At 38.3% G+C, this 18,959-nt stretch overlaps 1 protein-coding gene across 2 annotated transcripts in view; it reads right to left on the bottom strand.

The window, feature by feature from the left end:
* Positions 1 to 14,177, bottom strand: part of LOC117416090 (protein bicaudal C homolog 1-B-like) — a 116,172-nt gene extending 101,995 nt beyond the window's left edge. The window contains exon 1 of one of the 2 annotated variants that reach the window (XM_034027135.3): positions 13,634 to 14,177. In XM_034027135.3, the coding sequence (XP_033883026.1) occupies positions 13,634 to 13,826 (193 nt within the window). In that variant the 5' untranslated portion in view covers positions 13,827 to 14,177. The remainder of the gene's footprint in view (positions 1 to 13,633) is intronic. The other variant, XM_059026444.1, reaches the window with a different exon arrangement.
* Between the last annotated feature and the right edge of the window lie 4,782 nt (positions 14,178 to 18,959).

Below are 18,959 nucleotides of genomic sequence, written 5' to 3'. Positions count from 1 at the left end.
GGGGCTGCATAGAGGCTGTCTGTGTGAAGCTCTGCATAGAGACCCGAGAGGTTTACCTGTGTGGTTCTCCTGAAAATCCAAAAGGTACTGTGTATGAGAAGTACGTACCTTGTGTAAAAAGTGTTTTGTTAAACCGGGAAATGGCTTAGCTGTCCAGCTGACAGTTTAGGTCATGTGAAAAAGTTTCAGTTATGTAATTTGTTTATTTGATTTGACTTAATAAACATGCGTAAAAAGCGCTTAAAAATGTGCAGTTCTTGTGTCTGGGTCAAGTATTTGCAATCCAGCAAATATATGTATATACAGACGTGCTCAAATTTGTTGGTACCCTTACAGCTCATTGAAATAATGCTTCATTCCTCCTGAAAAGTGATGAAATTAAAAGCTATTTTATCATGTATACTTGCATGCCTTTGGTATGTCATAGAATAAAGCAAAGAAGCTGTGAAAAGAGATGAATTATTGCTTATTCTACAAAGATATTCTAAAATGGCCTGGACACATTTGTTGGTACCCCTTAGAAAAGATAATAAATAATTGGATTATAGTGATATTTCAAACTAATTAGTTTCTTTAATTAGTATCACACATGTCTCCAATCTTGTAATCAGCCATTCAGCCTATTTAAATGGAGAAAAGTAGTCACTGTGCTGTTTGGTATCATTGTGTGCACCACACTGAACATGGACCAGAGAAAGCAAAGGAAAGAGTTGTCTGAGGAGATCAGAAAGAAAATAATAGACAAGCATGGTAAAGGTAAAGGCTACAAGACCATCTCCAAGCAGCTTGATGTTCCTGTGACAACAGTTGCAAATATTATTAAGAAGTTTAAGGTCCATGGAACTGTAGCCAACCTCCCTGGGCGCAGCCGCAAGAGGAAAATCGACCCCAGAGTGAACAGAAGGATAGTGCGAATGGTAGAAAAAGAACCAAGGATAACTGCCAAAGAGATACAAGCTGAACTCCAAGGTGAAGGTACGTCAGTTTCTGATCGCACCATCCGTTGCTTTTTGAGCGAAAGTGGGCTCCATGGAAGAAGACCCAGGAGGACTCCACTTTTGAAAGAAAAACATAAAAAAGCCAGACTGGAATTTGCTAAAATGCATATTGACAAGCCACAATCCTCCTGGGAGAATGTCCTTTGGACAGATGAGTCAAAACTGGAGCTTTTTGGCAAGTCACATCAGCTCTATGTTCACAGACGAAAAAAGACGAAAGCTTTCAAAGAAAAGAACACCATACCTACAGTGAAACATGGAGGAGGCTCGGTTATGTTTTGGGGATGCTTTGCTGCGCCTAGCACAGGGTGCCTTGAATCTGTGCAGGGCACAATGAAATCTCAAGACTATCAAGGCATTCTGGAGGGAAACGTACTGCCCAGTGTCAGAAAGCTCTGTCTCAGTCGCAGGTCATGGGTCCTCCAACAGGATAATGACCCAAAACACACAGCTAAAAGCACCCAAGAATGGATAAGAACAAAACATTGGACTATTCTGAAGTGGCCTTCTATGAGTCCTGATCTGAATCCTATCGAACATCTATGGAAAGAGCTGAAACTTGCAGTCTGGAGAAGGCACCCATCAAACCTGAGACAGCTGGAGCAGTTTGCTCAGGAAGAGTGGGCCAAACTACCTGTTAACAGGTGCAGAAGTCTCATTGAGAGCTACAGAAAACGTTTGATTGCAGTGATTGCCTCTAAAGGTTGTGCAACAAAATATTAGGTTAGCGGTCCCATCATTTTTGTCCATGCCATTTTCATTTGTTTTCTTATTTACAATATTATGTTGAATAAAAAAATCAAAAGCAAAGTCTGATTTCTATTAAATATGGAATAAACAATGGTGGAAGCCAATTACTTTTGTCAGTTTCAAGTTATTTCAGAGAAAATTGTGCATTCTTTGTTTTTTGTGAAGGGGTACCAACAAATTTGAGCACGTCTGTGTATATATATATATATATATATATATATATATATATATATATATATATATATTACACACACACACACAAACCAAAACATAAAAACATGTACTTTATTTCTGAAGAAAAATCACCTCCATATGTTTCTGAAACTAACTGTGCTGAGCTAAATGAAACCTGGCAAATTGCAATGAACGCCAAGCATGGGGTGGAATAACTTCCTGGTCATGTGGGTAAATCACCACCAGTATACAGCTGGAACAGCATTCTTTATGGGATCCCTCAATTTGGGTCAAATACATTCTCTTACATTTCAACTCTAGAGGACTATGGGAACTCTGATGGTCAAACCACCAGTACACAGGGGATTTTTTTTTTTTTTTAATTGCTAACTACACAGCAAAACTATGATTGCAATAGCTTCAATGTCCAGATGGATCCCAGTCTTGTTACAAAATGGCTGAGTCTGAATCTAATCTATCTCCTATACCCCAAAAACCTACATACTAATTTCATCAGGCCCTTGCAGTTATGATGCACTGGCTACGCTGTTTACAGCACCCTGCCAGGAATGAATACGGGAATGGAATTAAACAGCCTATGAATTAAAACTTCTTAATGAAATACAGTATCCCTATGGGCCACAGCTGAAGTTGTGACAATGTGACTTGTATCATGTGGCTAGTGTGCATACTAAATTTCCAATATCAATTCTCCACCTATGCCATTTAGTACCCAAGTTCCTACTGTAGTTTAGAATGTGCACCCCCCAAGTCAGCAAGAACACTCAAAACAATGTGGTCCCCCTTTTTACATCTGACTAAGAACCTCACCCTAAACTCCACAAAATAGGACTTTTGCAATCTAATAAGCATTTTATACAAAATGCGTGATTATTTGCAGAAGTCTTGTTATTTAGAGGGCAGATTGAAACCTAATTAATTACAGTCCTAATTTTGGATTATTGCATTAGTAATAATTTGAGAGCGGAGTTACTGATGCATTCAGCATGACAACCATTTGAAAGTGGAGGCCTTTGCAACACAGCAACAGCAGATCACATTAATTCAAACAGAAACTAAATTCAGCTAGCTCAAAGAACATGAAGGAAAATGTGTTGTCAAGAGATATACTCGCTACACAAACACTAGTTCAAGTTCATCCTGACATCAGTGGCAAGACAGATGTTGAGATCACATTTTGTTTAAATTATGGGCGAATCAATTTTTAAACAAAGCACATTGCATTTAGGAGATGATGTAATTGCAGTGACCCAGTTGTAAAATACAGAAAATGAATTTCCCCTAATTAGTGAATTCCTCCCAGGTCACCTGCAGCAGATATACAATGAAATGTAGTACAGTATCCACCACTTGCACCATACAGGGTTATTTCAGGCAACTGTTTATATCGGACAAATAGCGTTTACCATTCCCATTGATTTCAATAACAAAGGCATCGTTTATACCGTGTTAAGTACACCGTATATTTTGGGCAAACTCAGCTGTTTGGATCTCATTATGTGCCATTCACATAATTTAAAATAAACACCCTGCTTATTACTGTAGTAATCACTCTTACTAATACACCAATCAGCTATTTTCACCACGTTACCTTGCCATTCACACAGATTTCAATAAAAAAGGCAGCACTTTACTGTAGTAAAAAAAGCTTGCCTGATCGATCAATCAGCTGTTTGCACCTCGTTACTGAGCGATTATCCCTGCACTGTACCTTGGCTATTTAATCCCTGTACGCAGTGTCAGGTTTATTTACAGTTTGAAAAAACAACACCGACTGCAACAGCAAGAAAGCATGGCTGGAAAGAGAAAAGCAATGAGGATCAGCACGAAAATTCAGTGTAAATAAAATGTCTCTGTTAGATGGTGTACACTTGATAATGCATGCTTGGAACTCTGTCAGTCAGCAAACAAAGCTGGGGACAGTGTGGGAATGGACCTGATTATGCAATGGGGAAGGGGATGGGAGTACTCTGTAAATATTTGTTTGTAAACTGGTATTTTTTTCAGATCTGTTAGCATTCTCTGTGTGTTTTGGTGCTTGTGTGACAAGAGCTGAAAAACTGCCTGTGTGTGAGCGCGTCACTGAGGGGGGTGGGAGCAGGTCTGACGCAACAGTCAGATAGGGAGTGTTGGACCAATGAGTGAGGAAGGGGGAGGGATTTGTGTGTGTGTGTGTGTGTGGAGACAGTTTGAAAGAGAGAAGCGGGACCTGGTGGTGGGAGAACTGAGAGAGAGAGAGAGAGAGCTGAGAGGTTGAGTTTGTGAGCGAGAGGAGAGGATTGAGAGCCACTGTTCACAAAGCTAAAAAAATAATAAATACAATAATAAATCCTACTGCTTTGAACCGCAACTGTTGTCTGTCTCATTATATCCTGGAAACCCTGCAGCTCAGCGCTACAATATGTAAATAAATCCTGTTCATCTGCAGGGTGTATCAATTTCAACCTCCGTCTCTATCTCCTGCCTGTCACTCAGCAGCGAATGCATGCATCCACATGGCTGCTCTCACAGGCATTAATACCCTTTATCGTTCTAAACAAGGGATTTAGGGGAGCTCCCCAATAAAAGCTGAATCTCAAAACAATACTAAATCTCAAAACAATACTACTATAGTACAGTAATTGTTACAGCTGTGTATAATGGTATTTTAAACAGAATTCATTTATCTGCCTTTTTACATATCCGCCCTTACTCTGGTGCCATCGCAGTTGGATACGCGACGGATTACTGTACTTTTTATTACATTCATAGGTTTTAATAAATCTTTATTAGTGTAATGAGTGTCTTAATAAAGATTTTTACCTGCATACACTCTTGTTTGTTTTGATTACTGTACTGGCAATTAGAGGACATTTAAGGTCAGGTTATTGTGTGGGAGTTTATACCGTTCATCGCTTACTGCAGGCGAATCACGTGAACACAAATGCGCCCGTTCTAAGAGGTGGCGACTGTAATAAGGAATAATAGTCCATTTCCATGACGATAGATAAGACAGCAGATTTGACAGACCGATAAAAGTACATATACCTGTACCTTTGCAAGGAACAGACTCACAAATGACAGATGTTTCATGAGGGAAGATCTAAAAAGTGATGACTTAAACCCATTCTGGAGGCTAATCTGTAGATTTCCTTTCACAAATGTAAATGACAGAAACCATGTAAAACACAGAATGGTCTTGTATCCCTCCAGAACAATATAAACATAGTGTCCCGACAGCCTCCCGTCAGGGTTAATCCAGATGTTTCTGTATATATCTGCTTGCAATTGTGAACAATTTCTCCTCCAATTATAAGCATGTTCTTTTTGACAGAACTCAATAGCTACATTTAGGATTCATAGAAGATTGGTGGCATGGAACATCGCTTATAGTTGAAGTGTATTTTCCAGGAAAGGCGGAGATGACATGTAGCTTTGAGGAATGTGCACAGCAGCATTGTTTAAGCCAAAAACATGAGAGGTTGAAATACTATTGAAACTGTAAAAGGCCTAGGGAAAGTAATTCATAAGTCAATCAAAACCAATGCAGGAATGCCAGTTCTAACCACAGACTGTTTGTCACACCCGAAACCTGGTACTCTGAGGTAAAATATAAAAGTATTACTAAAAACCAAAACAAATAAACTGTTGGTCTCAAAACTATCTGATGCAAGAATTACATAGCTGCCTGACAAGGCTATGTGAAAATGCACGAACACCATACAAATGATGTTGGTAGATGATGTGCAAGTAATTGAAAACATCTTTTAATAAGTCACAAAAAAGACTTCCGCTTGTTGCAGTACCTTCTACAAGTATGTGGAGATGGTTGGCTTAAAATCCTTTATAGTTTTCTAAAAAAATATTTATATTCACTGCAGTCAAAGTACCACCCATGCCCCATTAAAAGTTGGTTAGAAAAGTGATACTTGTTGTAGCTTAGGGCTTTGTGAATTCCTCTGTAAATTCAAAGTCGTCTCACCCACCTCCTGAATTATCAGAGTACATTGTACATTTTTTTTCTTTTTAGTATTACAGTACATTGAATCATGTGTGTGTTGTTGCCTCCTCTATAATATTACCAACTTACATCATGTGTAGGGTGTATCTTATAATAAGAGACGTAATTTAATAGTTTTTAATAAACAGAACCACTCAGCTTTGTTTTACAAATCTGTTTTTTTTTTTTTACAGTAATACACCCTACACATGAACCTATAAAACTGTGCACATCAACCCACTGAAACTAGTATGATAATTCCAGTTAATTTCTGTTCCTAACTTAAAGTAACATTTTATGCACGAAAACACAGTACATTAAAATGACTAAAATCTAAAGAACTTAAACTTTCATTATAAAGTAGGCGAACATCCTGTTTCAATCAAAGATGAAGATAAAGAAATGTGTAAGGTAAATCATATAACTAGTAAAATTATATTGTTGAAATACATTGGCGTACTGTATAACCAAGTGACCAGATTATAACCAGCAATTTTCCATTAACAAAACGTTAATTTTTCAAAAGCAATCTCGCTTTCAGTCACTAAAGGTTCCTGTAGCTATCTACAGTGGTAATAAATAACCTGTTCCATTTTTCATGGAACCTGTCGAGTAATAAAAAGTTATTTTTTCTTTGCTTAAGGGCCACGAGTGGAGCAGACAAAAGACAAACATTCTCTAGAGAACGATTAAGAGGATATTTTTCAGGGCCTGACACGAACACTGGCACTGCATTAAAACATGTGGTTAGAAGACTCAAAAGGGCCTCAAAGACAAAGCTACTGAGCTAGCAGTCTGCCAGGGCCTTGCCTAAGACCCTAACAATGCACCATGCTGACCAGTATAGTGCAAGTGTTTCTAGCAGACAAATGTGACGTGCAGAGGGAGCTGTTCCATTGGTTCCATTTGCTTTTATCACTATACAAAAGAAAGGTCATAAATCAGATGAAACTAAAACGTTGAAGAGCCTTCCTCTATCGGTGCTATTTGACAGATTTAACAGGTTGCGATAATCTTTTTTTTTTTTTTTTCCCCTTGAGCAAGCAATTAGACTCGTCGCAAACAAGTACCATTTCAGAAAGATCTACATGCATGTAAACTGCCTTTTCTGAGGCAATTGAGGTAAATAGCACCAATCACAGCCTATTGATTTATATTTTCAAGCTGTTACTGATAGTTTTTTGGGTACCACTATACAGGACTTTTTTTGTAACAGCGCTAGGGGAACGGACAGAATTTCTTTTTTCTAACACTGCCAAATGCTTTTGTGAATTCGTTTCCAGTTGTATTTGATGACATTTCACATTTTACAACTGCAAAACTAAATATATGCCCAGAGAAATGCCAAGCTCAAGCTCCATTATGTTAAGAAGCTTTTATAGTGAGAATGTTTGACTGTTAAAGATTAACCTACCCCCAGCAGAGAAAACCCACTTCAAGCAAATTCCATACAGCCAGCCAGACTATAGAATTGAGCGAGTCAGACTATGGAACATACTTTGGCTGTAGACACATCCCAATAACCTTATTATTAAACTTTCCTCCTTTATTTGAAGGTACATTTGTCAAAAAACAAACAATATGCAGTAAACCTACAGTAACCTCCAAACCTTTTGACCACAACAACCACCCAACAAGTATGAGGACGTTGGTTTATATTATGCTTTAAACAGTACATTGATATTTTAACTAAATAGCCAACTGAAGGCCTCAACCCCATTCCTTTTCTTTAAAAACTATACATTGTAGTCTGTCATTCAAATAGTCTTCTTTTAAAAGTGACATTGTGGGCCCCATTCACACAGGTTTTAACACATGAGTTTGCTAAAGGTTTTTTAATGAATATTTTAGACAAATGCCCATTTACAGTTATAGACTATGCCACTCCAAGTTTGTAATACAACTGAAGCTATAGGCTATAGAGGACATAGAACAAGTTGTGCTACTATTCATTTTGCTTAAACAACCGCACTGCAAATACTGATCATAAAAGCTATATTAGTAATAATCACTTAACATTGCACATCTAGTTTATTTGCTCTCAAAATGATAACCCACATGACAGTATGGCAGGCATTTGCCAAAACAGCTTAGTTAATACAATGCAGTCAAGTGTTCCTTTTAGTTTGACAAGATGTGTGCATAGTTTAATGCAAGCACACACAGTGTACCAGATGCTGCAATGGATGTGAATACACCAAGTAGAAGTCTGGCATCGCCTCACATAATTGACATGTTTGGCAGATGATAAACGCATCAACCAAAAGCAATAGTGACATGTTTTGTAACTATTTATGCGGGAGAACAAATGAGGCATTTTAAGGTGCTAGTTAATTTACGACAGGCTTTGTAGCCTTTAAACAAGTATGCCTTCTGGAAACTGTCCAGTAATGATGCTTCTCAACAGCCTGGATTAACAACAGCAAAGAACTTGAATATTTACTCTCATGGTTTGAAGCAGCTCACCGGTGCTGCTACATCCAAAACATCCTGGAGAACAGGCTTAGCTGCAGATTCCCAGACCTAACTTCCCTGCAGGAATACTGGAGGTAATCACTGAGGAATGGTCACATATTCCTCCAGAACAGCTTCAATGGCTGCTTCACCTGGACGTGCATTGGGTTATATTCATAATGCTTAAAGAAGACACCAAGGCTAGCACAGTTTCATGATTACTGAGCCGAGTTAAAGCTTGATTAACAAGGCCCATTAATTGTTTCACTTGCATGGCAACAACTCAAAATGAACTTGTCAAAACTGAAAAACGCTTACAGCTTACGGCAATACCATACCTTTTAATTTTGACAGCGTCCTCCATGTAGAAGCATCCCAGGGCACTTGGGAGAACTAAAAAGATCTCTAAAATGCTTGCTTGCAAAAGGCCAAATCAACAAAAGCTTAGATTGAAAAGATATTGACTGACTCAGAAATTGGAATAGAACGTAGCAAGTTCCTAAGTAAAAGAGCTTTATTTAGTGCACCATAGCTTTTGAATTGGAGTTGTGGGAATTACCAATAGATTTTTGACAGATCTTAAAGTACAGGCCTGATATGAAAATAGGTAGGACCAAAAGCATGATAGCCTTTTAAGTAGGCAGCAATGTCTTAATCAAAACAATGCTTCACTGGAAGCCAATGTAGTGACCTTAAAAGTGGGGAAATGTCAGAGGTAGACTGCTGCACTTTAAACCAGCTGCAACCTATTCAATGGGGCATCGGGGAGACCAGAAAACAAGGAAATGTAATAATCATCCCTTACAAAAGTGAAAACCAATGTCTCTACATTTTAGTTTTTCACCTTCCTACCTGAGAAGTACAGGTATGCAGGGCTTCTATAGGTCAAGGGAAATGTGACATTTTTGCCAGAAGCAACACATTATTTCTGAGCAGATTTTGAATGGTTCCTTTACCTCATGTCACAGACAGGGTTAATGGGGGTAGAGCAGATATACTGCATTAGAGATTTTTGGTGTTTTAGTCTATGTCTTGAGCAACTTCAGTCAATGATGGTCACATAGTGGTGTATAACAGCACACGGTTGGCACACTGCCCTTGCTGTAAGCATAAACACTCCACAGAATGTACTTAAATTCCCTTTTGGCAGCACGCATGCATGCTATAAAATATCCCATTAAATAAAACAGGAAGAAAAAAGGTTCCAATTGTACATTGCGAAACATAAATTCAGATGAAAACGGATCAACGCTTCTTAAAAGTTAGTTTAAAACAAAATGGAGAATTGTACTTAGTTACAAAAAATAGGACAGCATAAACTACGCAATCCTATCGCTGACCAACTCCCCACCCACGAAATGGAGACATACATGGGAATGTGAGACACTGCCAAAAGATTACTAGGGAACTTATCAAAACCGACTCATGTTTAGAGTTTTAAACAAGCTGCCTATTTCTAAAAAGTGAAAAATATACAATACATGGTTTGTCCTGAAGTGCAAAAATTACACCAATACATCTGAAAAGTTTTAATGTTCTACAGTTTAAAAAAAAAAAAAAAAGAGAGATTGTTAAAGTTCAATATATTGCAATTTTGGAATCCAGATACAAGGGCAATTAAGCCTTCGTTTTCAGCCTTGACCCTGCACTCAGGTGCACTGTTCTTTCAAATTGTCAGAGTGTGATTTCTTATGCATTACTTAAGCCTAGTTTGTTTATTTTCTTGTTTAAGAAAAAAAATATATATTATAACTGTATGTATGACTGATTTTATACAAGTAATCAATCTCAGCCTATACACCGACAATGGCCTCGATCTAAAAAGGCCTCTGAATCAGTCTGAGGATCCCAGCCTAGGTCACAGCTTCGACCTCAGGGTTTTAGGCCTTGAATAGAACACTAGGATATTGGATTGTTCTACTCATTAGTAGAAAGTTTAAACGTTAAATGTATGAGTAATGAAGCACAGAAAGCTTAATAGAACAAAGGAGAAGCACCCATCCCCATCCCCATCCCCATCTCATGAAGTAAAATATGTAAGCAAAACAATTCCAAAGTGATAACCGATTCTACAGTACTGCATGTCTGAGAAAAACTCTGATACGTTGTGCTGGAAGATGGCGCTTCCTTTAACTGCGGTGAGAAGTACAACAGTTAATAAAAAAAAAAACTAATCAGATTGACAATTGTGTTTGCTTAAGCAAGTTGCCGTCATAATATTATTTTTAAATCAAATTGTAGTAACATATTTCTGACGCGCTACAAAAATGCAGTCAAACATCATGCTCCTCTTTGGTATCTGCATATTCACATGCATAGAGAAAGAGACTGGTGTCAACCCAGTCAATTAAAGTCAAAAATAGAATAGATGTACTTATTTTAAAACAGCAATTACTTAAATAAAGCAACAGGTCCATATCGCACAGGCAGCAGTTGCTGCATAATCCTTATCTGCAGTGAATCATTGTCTGTTGGTAATGATTGAAACTGTGGTATGCAATCCTACACATCAGAAAGATATTTAATTTGTTTCACAAGAAACACAAGCAGCTGGATTTACCGTAAGATTAGACAGCCCAAGATAAGTGCTAATCAGGGTCTGGGGAACTAGCAGAAGGTTTACAAAAGTCAAGCTTAACCCTTTTTTAGCACCCGTCAAAATGACTAATTATGACTAACAGCTGGTAACCCTTTAATAATCTTGTGACCATATAGTTGCAGGTCTCAGTGTTATTCAATGGTCTAAGGCTTTCTAAGCTAAGCCAATATAAAAGGGTTAAGGCTACCTAAATAATGCACGATTTACATGCGTTGAAACCTTATAATTGCCATTTACTTGATTCACAATTATTTTCAAAATGATCACACGTATTTGAACAGGATTTCCCATTACAACAGAATAGTAGTGATTAACAAAACAAAGGATACCATTTAAACTTCTCATTTCGTAAACACAATAACGCAAGACAAATACCACCATTTCTGTTTAATTGCACAGGGCTGACAATGTTTCTTGGCTTGGGGTATGTTCACATGCTGTGCCTTATCTAGCCGATGCAGAGTGCAGCATGGAACAAGAACAACAGTTGCTGAAGTCAATATGTGAATATCATTTAGCTAATTGACTCTGAGCAGCTATAAAGCTATGTTTTTGAGGCTACAGATTATCCATTCAACATTGCTGTTAACACTCATAGTTAGTTGACCAAATGATCTGGGCTTCAACCAAATCCCACCACCCCAATGGGTTTTTTTATTATTGTGTCATTATACCCTACAGCAACTACAGCCCCATTCACACTGGTGCTCCCACCTGGGTTCTGACTACCAAGGTCACAATCACACGTAGTGTGAAACCATGTACCCGGGTCGACCCTACCTCAAACCAGGTCGGCAGCGACCAACCTCAGGATGTCAGCTGACACGCTTTGACCAGGGTCGAGCGAGACAAAATGCATGATGGGCGTTCATAAGCGGACAAAATAACAAACAGCGACGCCTGCGTGAAGGTTTCACTTATGCAATGAACTTGCGCACCATTTTTGTTTATTCACTGTTTGTTGATTGAGACACACCATGAGCCAGATTGCTGCAGAGATGTCGTGGAGCGATGAAGAAACATTTACTCTAAATCAACATTTGGGCCAACAATTCAATCCAGAGAAGCTTGGATGGAAACATCTGTAACAAGCACGCCTGAACAGATGAAAGGGTGGTCATGTGAATGTTGCTGCTTCCGGGGTATAGTATACGCGCATTGTGTCTTTGCTTCTGTCATCCAGGTCGACCCGGCTTCTACAAAAAGCAGTGTGCAATCACATAGCCTACACACACGACACCGGGTCATGACCCAGGTAGAGTCCAACCCAGGTGGAGCATGCCAGTTATACTGAAGCCAACAATAAATATGTAAATTATGTAGATTAGCAATATTACACACCCACTGCACATGAGAAATGCACAGACAAACCACACTTCAACCTTTCAGGTATTTATGGGGGTTAAAATCAGAATGATCACATTGGGTACATACATTACCTTTTAGAGACTACCTATATAATTAAGGCACAATCATCATGTACTGAAAACGTGATGTGAATTAAATAAATGACAACCACGTGTTTTCAACGGGTATTCATTGTGCTTTACTGTATTAAAATAATATGAATATGGTATACTTATTACCTTTCATGTTAAAGAAATTCACAACACCACAGTGCAATAACCTAACGATTACTAAGGATATCATTTAAATTTGAATAATAGGTTAGAATCAACGTTTAAATTAAACTGACTTTCTTCTCCATTTGCTTGCCTTTTAAAATACGTTACTAATACGAAACTTATTTGGGACTAAAAAATTCAGTTTATACAGATGAAACTTGCACTATCCCATCCTAGACAAAGCAAAGCAAAAATAATTAAATAAATAAAGCATTAACAGCGATTACAAACAAAAAAACACAGTAAAACATTTTTAAATAGTGCATGAAACTGATTAAACATTTTGTATTATAAGTTTGACTACTTTGAGAACCCCTCAGCTAAATAGACAATCGTTAACCAGAAACATTGGATATAACCGATTGTTCTTAGTTCTACTGGTTTACCAATTAAATAGATTGTTCAGATTGCAGGAATGTAACTCAACCTTCGAAACAGTCACCTTGAGTTTATGTTACTGTGCATAACACACGTTTTCTAATACCAAGTAATTTACCAACAGAAAGCAATGAAGGTTGTTTTTCAAAATTAAAAGTTTCAGCAAAGTTTTTAGTCAATTTGTTTTTAAATGTTTAACACATCATCTTGGAAACATCAGTGCAACATTCTCGGCAGGAGAGAATGTTTCACTGTCGTGAACATTGTCGTGTCAAATATAATGGTTGTTTCAAGCTACTGTGTTAAAGTAATTTCCTGGATGTATAAGATCTTCGTTACATTATAAAAGTTTGTAATGCAGTAAGTACTAATTCTCAATTTACTTTGACCTTCTAAACAATTGTAAAAGTCCTGACTCAAAGTGCATTACCAGAACTCGTAATTTCCCAACATTACATCCTTCTGGATTCACTGTAAATTGTATAACTCTAAAAGTTAAACTATGTTGTCTGCTTAACATATTTTTCTTACTAAACATTTATGGGGGTTACAGGTTCATATCAAGTCTTGACTGTATTTAAACTTTCTCACAAAAAAATTACAAACTTTCCAAGCGAGATTCAATCTTGACTCTTTGCCATTTTCTTTCGTTTACCTAGTAACATGACTTCCAGTTTCTTGCGATCCACACGAAACCTCTCCTCGGTCCATTCTGGGTCCGGTGGGACAAGGGGCCCGCATGAATCATCCTCAGAGACGGGGACGGGAGAGTCTGCGCTGCGCTCGCTGTTCGAGCCCGGGTCCGATTGTTGCAAGTATCCGCTCAAAGAGTCGCACTGAGCAGCCATGGCGTCTGCTGAGCACCGCTACCGAGTCCCCACTGCGCCGCACACAGAGTTAGTCGTATATCATACACTAGACTTAGAAACACAAACTAATCACTATCATTCCTCTTCCCATTCACTGAAACTCTCTGCCTCCACTCATTGTTTTTTATACTGTTTATTCTACTGTTTCCTCGCGCACTCGACTTTGCCACAGCTACAAAGCGCCGCCCAGAGAACCCTCTCCATGTTATTTCGACTGTGCAATGTAACTCCTCAAGTTCAGCGAAGCATCTCTGTTCCAGCAAACGAGTATTATTAATGTGCGAGGACCCACAGATTATGTCATACACACTATCCTCCCCCACTGTTTTTAAGGCAGGGGTCCAAATAGAGTACACAATCTTTCAGGCACAAACCAAGTACAGTGAGTTGGATTAAAAAAAAAATAGAAAATAATAAAAAAATCTATTAAACTCACTTATATCGCAGTATCTATTTTTCTTAAGTTTTTAAACAGTTGGTGAAAGTTTCATTTTTCTCTCAAGGAATTTCTACTCCTCTGTAATGGTGCAGTGTTTAAGTCACTAAATTAATTAGGTAGTTGAGACATAATTCAGAGCCCATTTTTGTTAGCCCCATGACACTGAAATCCATAGTTTAACCTTGCTCTCACATCCTCATTTCCTCTTAAACCTCCACAGTACATTTTGCAATTTGTTGGTGGTTGCACATCTGTTTCTACTGTGAGGCAGAGGTAAGTTGTCAATCTAACTAATAATAATAATAATTATTATTATTATTATTATTATTATTATTATTATTATTATTATTATTATTATTATTATTATTTATTTCTTAGCAGACGCCCTTATCCAGTGCGACTTACAGTCGTAAACAAATACATTTCAAGAATCACAGTACAAGTAATAATACAATTAAGAGCAAGATAAATACAATGACTTTGGTTCAAGCAAGTACAAGTGTGACAAAATACGATTCAATAATACAGCAGATAACCGTGTCAGTGATAGTTACATCAGGATATAATTAAATACAGAATACTACAGATTAAATAACACTTGGCAGATTACAGTACTCTAAAGTACAGGATTAAATGCAGTAAAATAGGGGGCAGATAAGAGCAAGTAAAGCGCATTTAAGGAAGGGTGATAAGTGTCCCAGGGGAAAAACAGAGTAGTTCTACAGGTGCTTTCTGAAGAGGTGAGTCTTGAGAAGGCGCCGGAATGTGGTCAGCGACTGGTCAGTCCTGACATCTGTAGGAAGGTCATTCCACCACTGCGGGGCGAGGGTGGAGAAGGAGTGGGCTCTGGAGGCAGGGGAGCGTAAAGGAGGTAGAGCCAGTCTTCTAGTGCAGGCGGAGTGGAGCGGTCGAGTGGGGGTGTAGGGAGAGATGAGGGTCTGGAGGTAGCTGGGTGCAGCCTGGTCAAGGCATCTGTAGGCTAGTACAAGAGTCTTGAACTGGATGCGAGCGGTGATCGGGAGCCAGTGGAGTGAGCGGAGTAGTGGAGTTGCGTGGGAGAAGCGAGGCAGAGAGAACACCAGGCGAGCAGCAGAGTTCTGGATGAGCTGGAGCGGACAGGTGGCGGACGCAGGGAGGCCAGCCAGGAGGGAGTTGCAGTAGTCTAGGCGGGAGAGTACCAAGGCCTGGACCAGGAGCTGGGTGGCGTAGTTGGTGAGGAAGGGTCGGATTCTTCGGATGTTGCTCAGGAAGAATCGACAAGTGAGTGCCAGAGTGGAGATGCGCTGGGAATAAGAGAGGCAGGGGTCCAGGGTGACTCCGAGGTTCTTAGCGGAGGAAAAGGGAGTGTGGTAGATTCCAGAGGATAATAATAATAATAATAATACCTTCACCAATTTCTACCAGACATAGATGTAAAGCTCCAAACAGAAACACATTTGCACCTAATATGCTCAGAATTGCCCCTCTTTTATTTTACACTAAAATATAATTTCATGGTTTAGTTTTCTCCTGTGCTTGTGTCTTTTAAATAGACATGATCCTGCCAATACTTGTGGCAGTGGTAGATTCCTCTGGAACACCCTGTCTCAGGTCTTTAGATGTCTGCAAATAAAACTTCTGGATCTTCACAAATACTGCTATACCATGCTGTTGTTACAACTGGATATTGGTTATATCTCAGCAAGAAAACCAGAAATGAAAACGTGATTCCTGGGTGATGGTCTGCTACAGTACATTCTCCAGTCCTTTATCTGCCACTCACCCAGGCATGCTTGTACTATACTTACCTGCAGAAGCAGGGGTGTTTGGAATCCACCTGCAAGCTCCAATATGCTAGAGGAGCACATTTCAATGATGTTTTGTCATACTGACAGTTCTTTCAATACGGGTTAATATAAGGTAACCACTTTCTTAAATATAACTATGAAATTGTGTTGCTCATCACACCTTTCCATAACTGTTGCATAAGAAAGCAGCTCCCCAAGTTATTCCCATGGTTATACTATGCATTTACCATAGTTTACCATAGTTTACCATGGTTTTTTCATATGTTTTACCATACTGTACCTTTCTGGCCTTCACATTTATTGCACTACGCTATGCTTTTACTAGGGTACAATTTTGTAAGGGTATGACCATGGAATTTAAGACTTTAGCCAACATAATAATTTCATTTCAAATAAAAGGGAAAGAAATGCCACACAATACCTCTTCTTTGTACTGGTCAACCCCTTGTGAAAAATGAGGGAAGTAATAGAGCCTTTAAGTGCAGTGGGAAGATAGTAATTTGACTCTTGAGGACAACACAAGGAAATAATAATGACTGGGTGTGCTAGTCTGCATTTACTCTATAGGGGAAATGCACATTTTGTCCATGTGGTGAGAAAAGTAGGAGGTATTTTTTTTTTAAATGACAGGAAGGCGATTGCTAAAGTGGAACACATTTACACAAGCAAATAGGAAACTTTATCTGAACAAATAAATACAATTATTATTATTATTATTATTATTATTATTATTATTATTATTATTATTATTATTATTATTATTATTATTATTATTAATAAATAAACCAAGTGTGCGCAACCCTTCATATGAAGCCCATCCTACCTTAGATAGACATCAAATCATCCATTTCTGTTTTTGCTTAAAAAGAAAACCTAAAAGAGAGTTTTCTTATCTAAAACATCAACTGTATTTACATGTCTTACACCTGAACAGTGTTGTAATGGGTCTGGGTGTTTGCAGCTGCATGTGTAACTCTTAGGTAAGCTTTGGTTGCTCATTCCTGTTGTACAGTAACTGCCTGAACTGAATCTCTTGGAGTTGCTTAGAGTCCTGGTTGTTTGGCCCTTGTTTATGCTTCCAAAACCTAGAACATGTTAAACTAAGACCCCAGTCACTTCTATGCTATACATTAGAAGCAACAGGTATATTCTTAAATGTGAGTTTAGAACTCTAATTGACTCAGAATGCTTGTCATAAAAACATTGTAAACTGGATAAAGTAAAAACAAAAAGAGGACTAGGACTGAAGCTAAAAACAATAAAAATATGATAAGTAAAATGATCTACTGTATAATCTAAATTCTAAACAACATTTTCCCTGCATTATTTTTGCTAAATCACATACATTTCAAGAACATGCACATACATTTCTTAAAGCGTCATTGTAATCAGCACTCACACAAATGTCCCTATGATCAGTATGCAAGCTTCCATAGCAAATGAAAAGGTTTTGTACAAATGGTTTCTAATTGCTTGAGTAAACTATGACCTATTTACATTTTTTTTGTCTCTTGCAACAGCTTGTTTAGACATTTTCCAAATGTTTCTAACAACAATGTGACAAAACAAGAAGATAGTAATAAATGATCCTTCTTTACCACACGGATTGCATTATAAAACACATATTACGTCAAGGCGGATGTGCATAAACACACCGGCTGCACAAAGATGCTCCAGGCCACAGTTTTGGTCTTCAGCTAACAGGCATAATGGATCATAAACTCTCCAGTACAGACAAATAGTTTGCCTTTCAGTTGCTCCGCAGAGTTATAGCTTAGAAACAATTGTCATATGACTGGGCTTTGTAACTTCAGGTTGCATATGTGAAAAAAGCTAATTTTTTTCAGAAAAAAATGCATGTTTCCTTGTAATTAAATTAATTTTCAACAACATTTTAATTATTGTTTACATATGAACATAAGAAAGTTTACAAATGAGAGGAGGCCATTCAGCCCATCTTGCTCGTTTGGTTGTTAGTAGCTTATTGATCCCAGAATCTCATCAAGCAGCTTCTTGAAGGATCCCAGGGTGTCAGCTTCAACAACATTACTGGGGAGTTGGTTCCAGACCCTCACAATTCTCTGTGTAAAAAAGTGCCTCCTGTTTTCTGTTCTGAATGCCCCTTTATCTAATCTACATTTGTGACCCCTGGTCCTGTTTCTTTTTTCAGGTCGAAAAAGTCCCCTGGGTTGACATTGTCAATACCTTTTAGAATTTTGAATGTTTGAATCAGATCGCCTCGTAGTCTTCTTTGTTCAAGACTGAACAGATTCAATTCTTTGAGCCTGTCTGCATACGACATGCCTTAAACCCGGGATAATTCTGGTTGCTCTTCTTTGCACTCTTTCTAGAGCAGCAATATCCTTTTTGTAACAAGGTGACCAGAACTGAACACAATATTCTAGGTGAGGTCTTACTAATGCATTGTAAAGTTTTAACATTACTTCCCTTGATTTAAATTCAACACTTTTCACAATATATCCGAGCACCTTGTTGGCCTTTTTTTATAGCTTCCCCACATTGTCTAGATGAAGACATTTCATTTTTATTGCCTGCGTGCAGTACCTTACACTTTTCTCTATTAAATGTCATTTGGCATGTGTCTGCCAAGTTCTGAATGCTGTCTAGATCATTTTGAATGACCTTTGCTGCTGCAACAGTGCTTGCCACTCCTCCTATTTTTGTGTCGTCTGCAAATTTAACAAGTTTGCTTACTATACCAGAATCTAAATCATTAATGTAGATTAGGAATAGCAGAGGACCTAATACTGATCCCTGTGGTACACCACTGGTTACCTCGCTCCATTTTGAGGTTTCTCCTCTAATCAGTACTTTCTGTTTTCTACATGTTAACCACTCCCTAATCCATGTGCATGCATTTCCTTG

The sequence above is a fragment of the Acipenser ruthenus genome, chromosome 7 (assembly GCF_902713425.1).
Source record: "Acipenser ruthenus chromosome 7, fAciRut3.2 maternal haplotype, whole genome shotgun sequence".
In the NCBI taxonomy this organism is placed as follows: Eukaryota; Metazoa; Chordata; class Actinopteri; order Acipenseriformes; family Acipenseridae; genus Acipenser; species Acipenser ruthenus.
The sequence above is the reverse complement of the archived record's forward strand: the minus strand, read 5'-3'. Positions and strand labels throughout refer to the sequence as shown.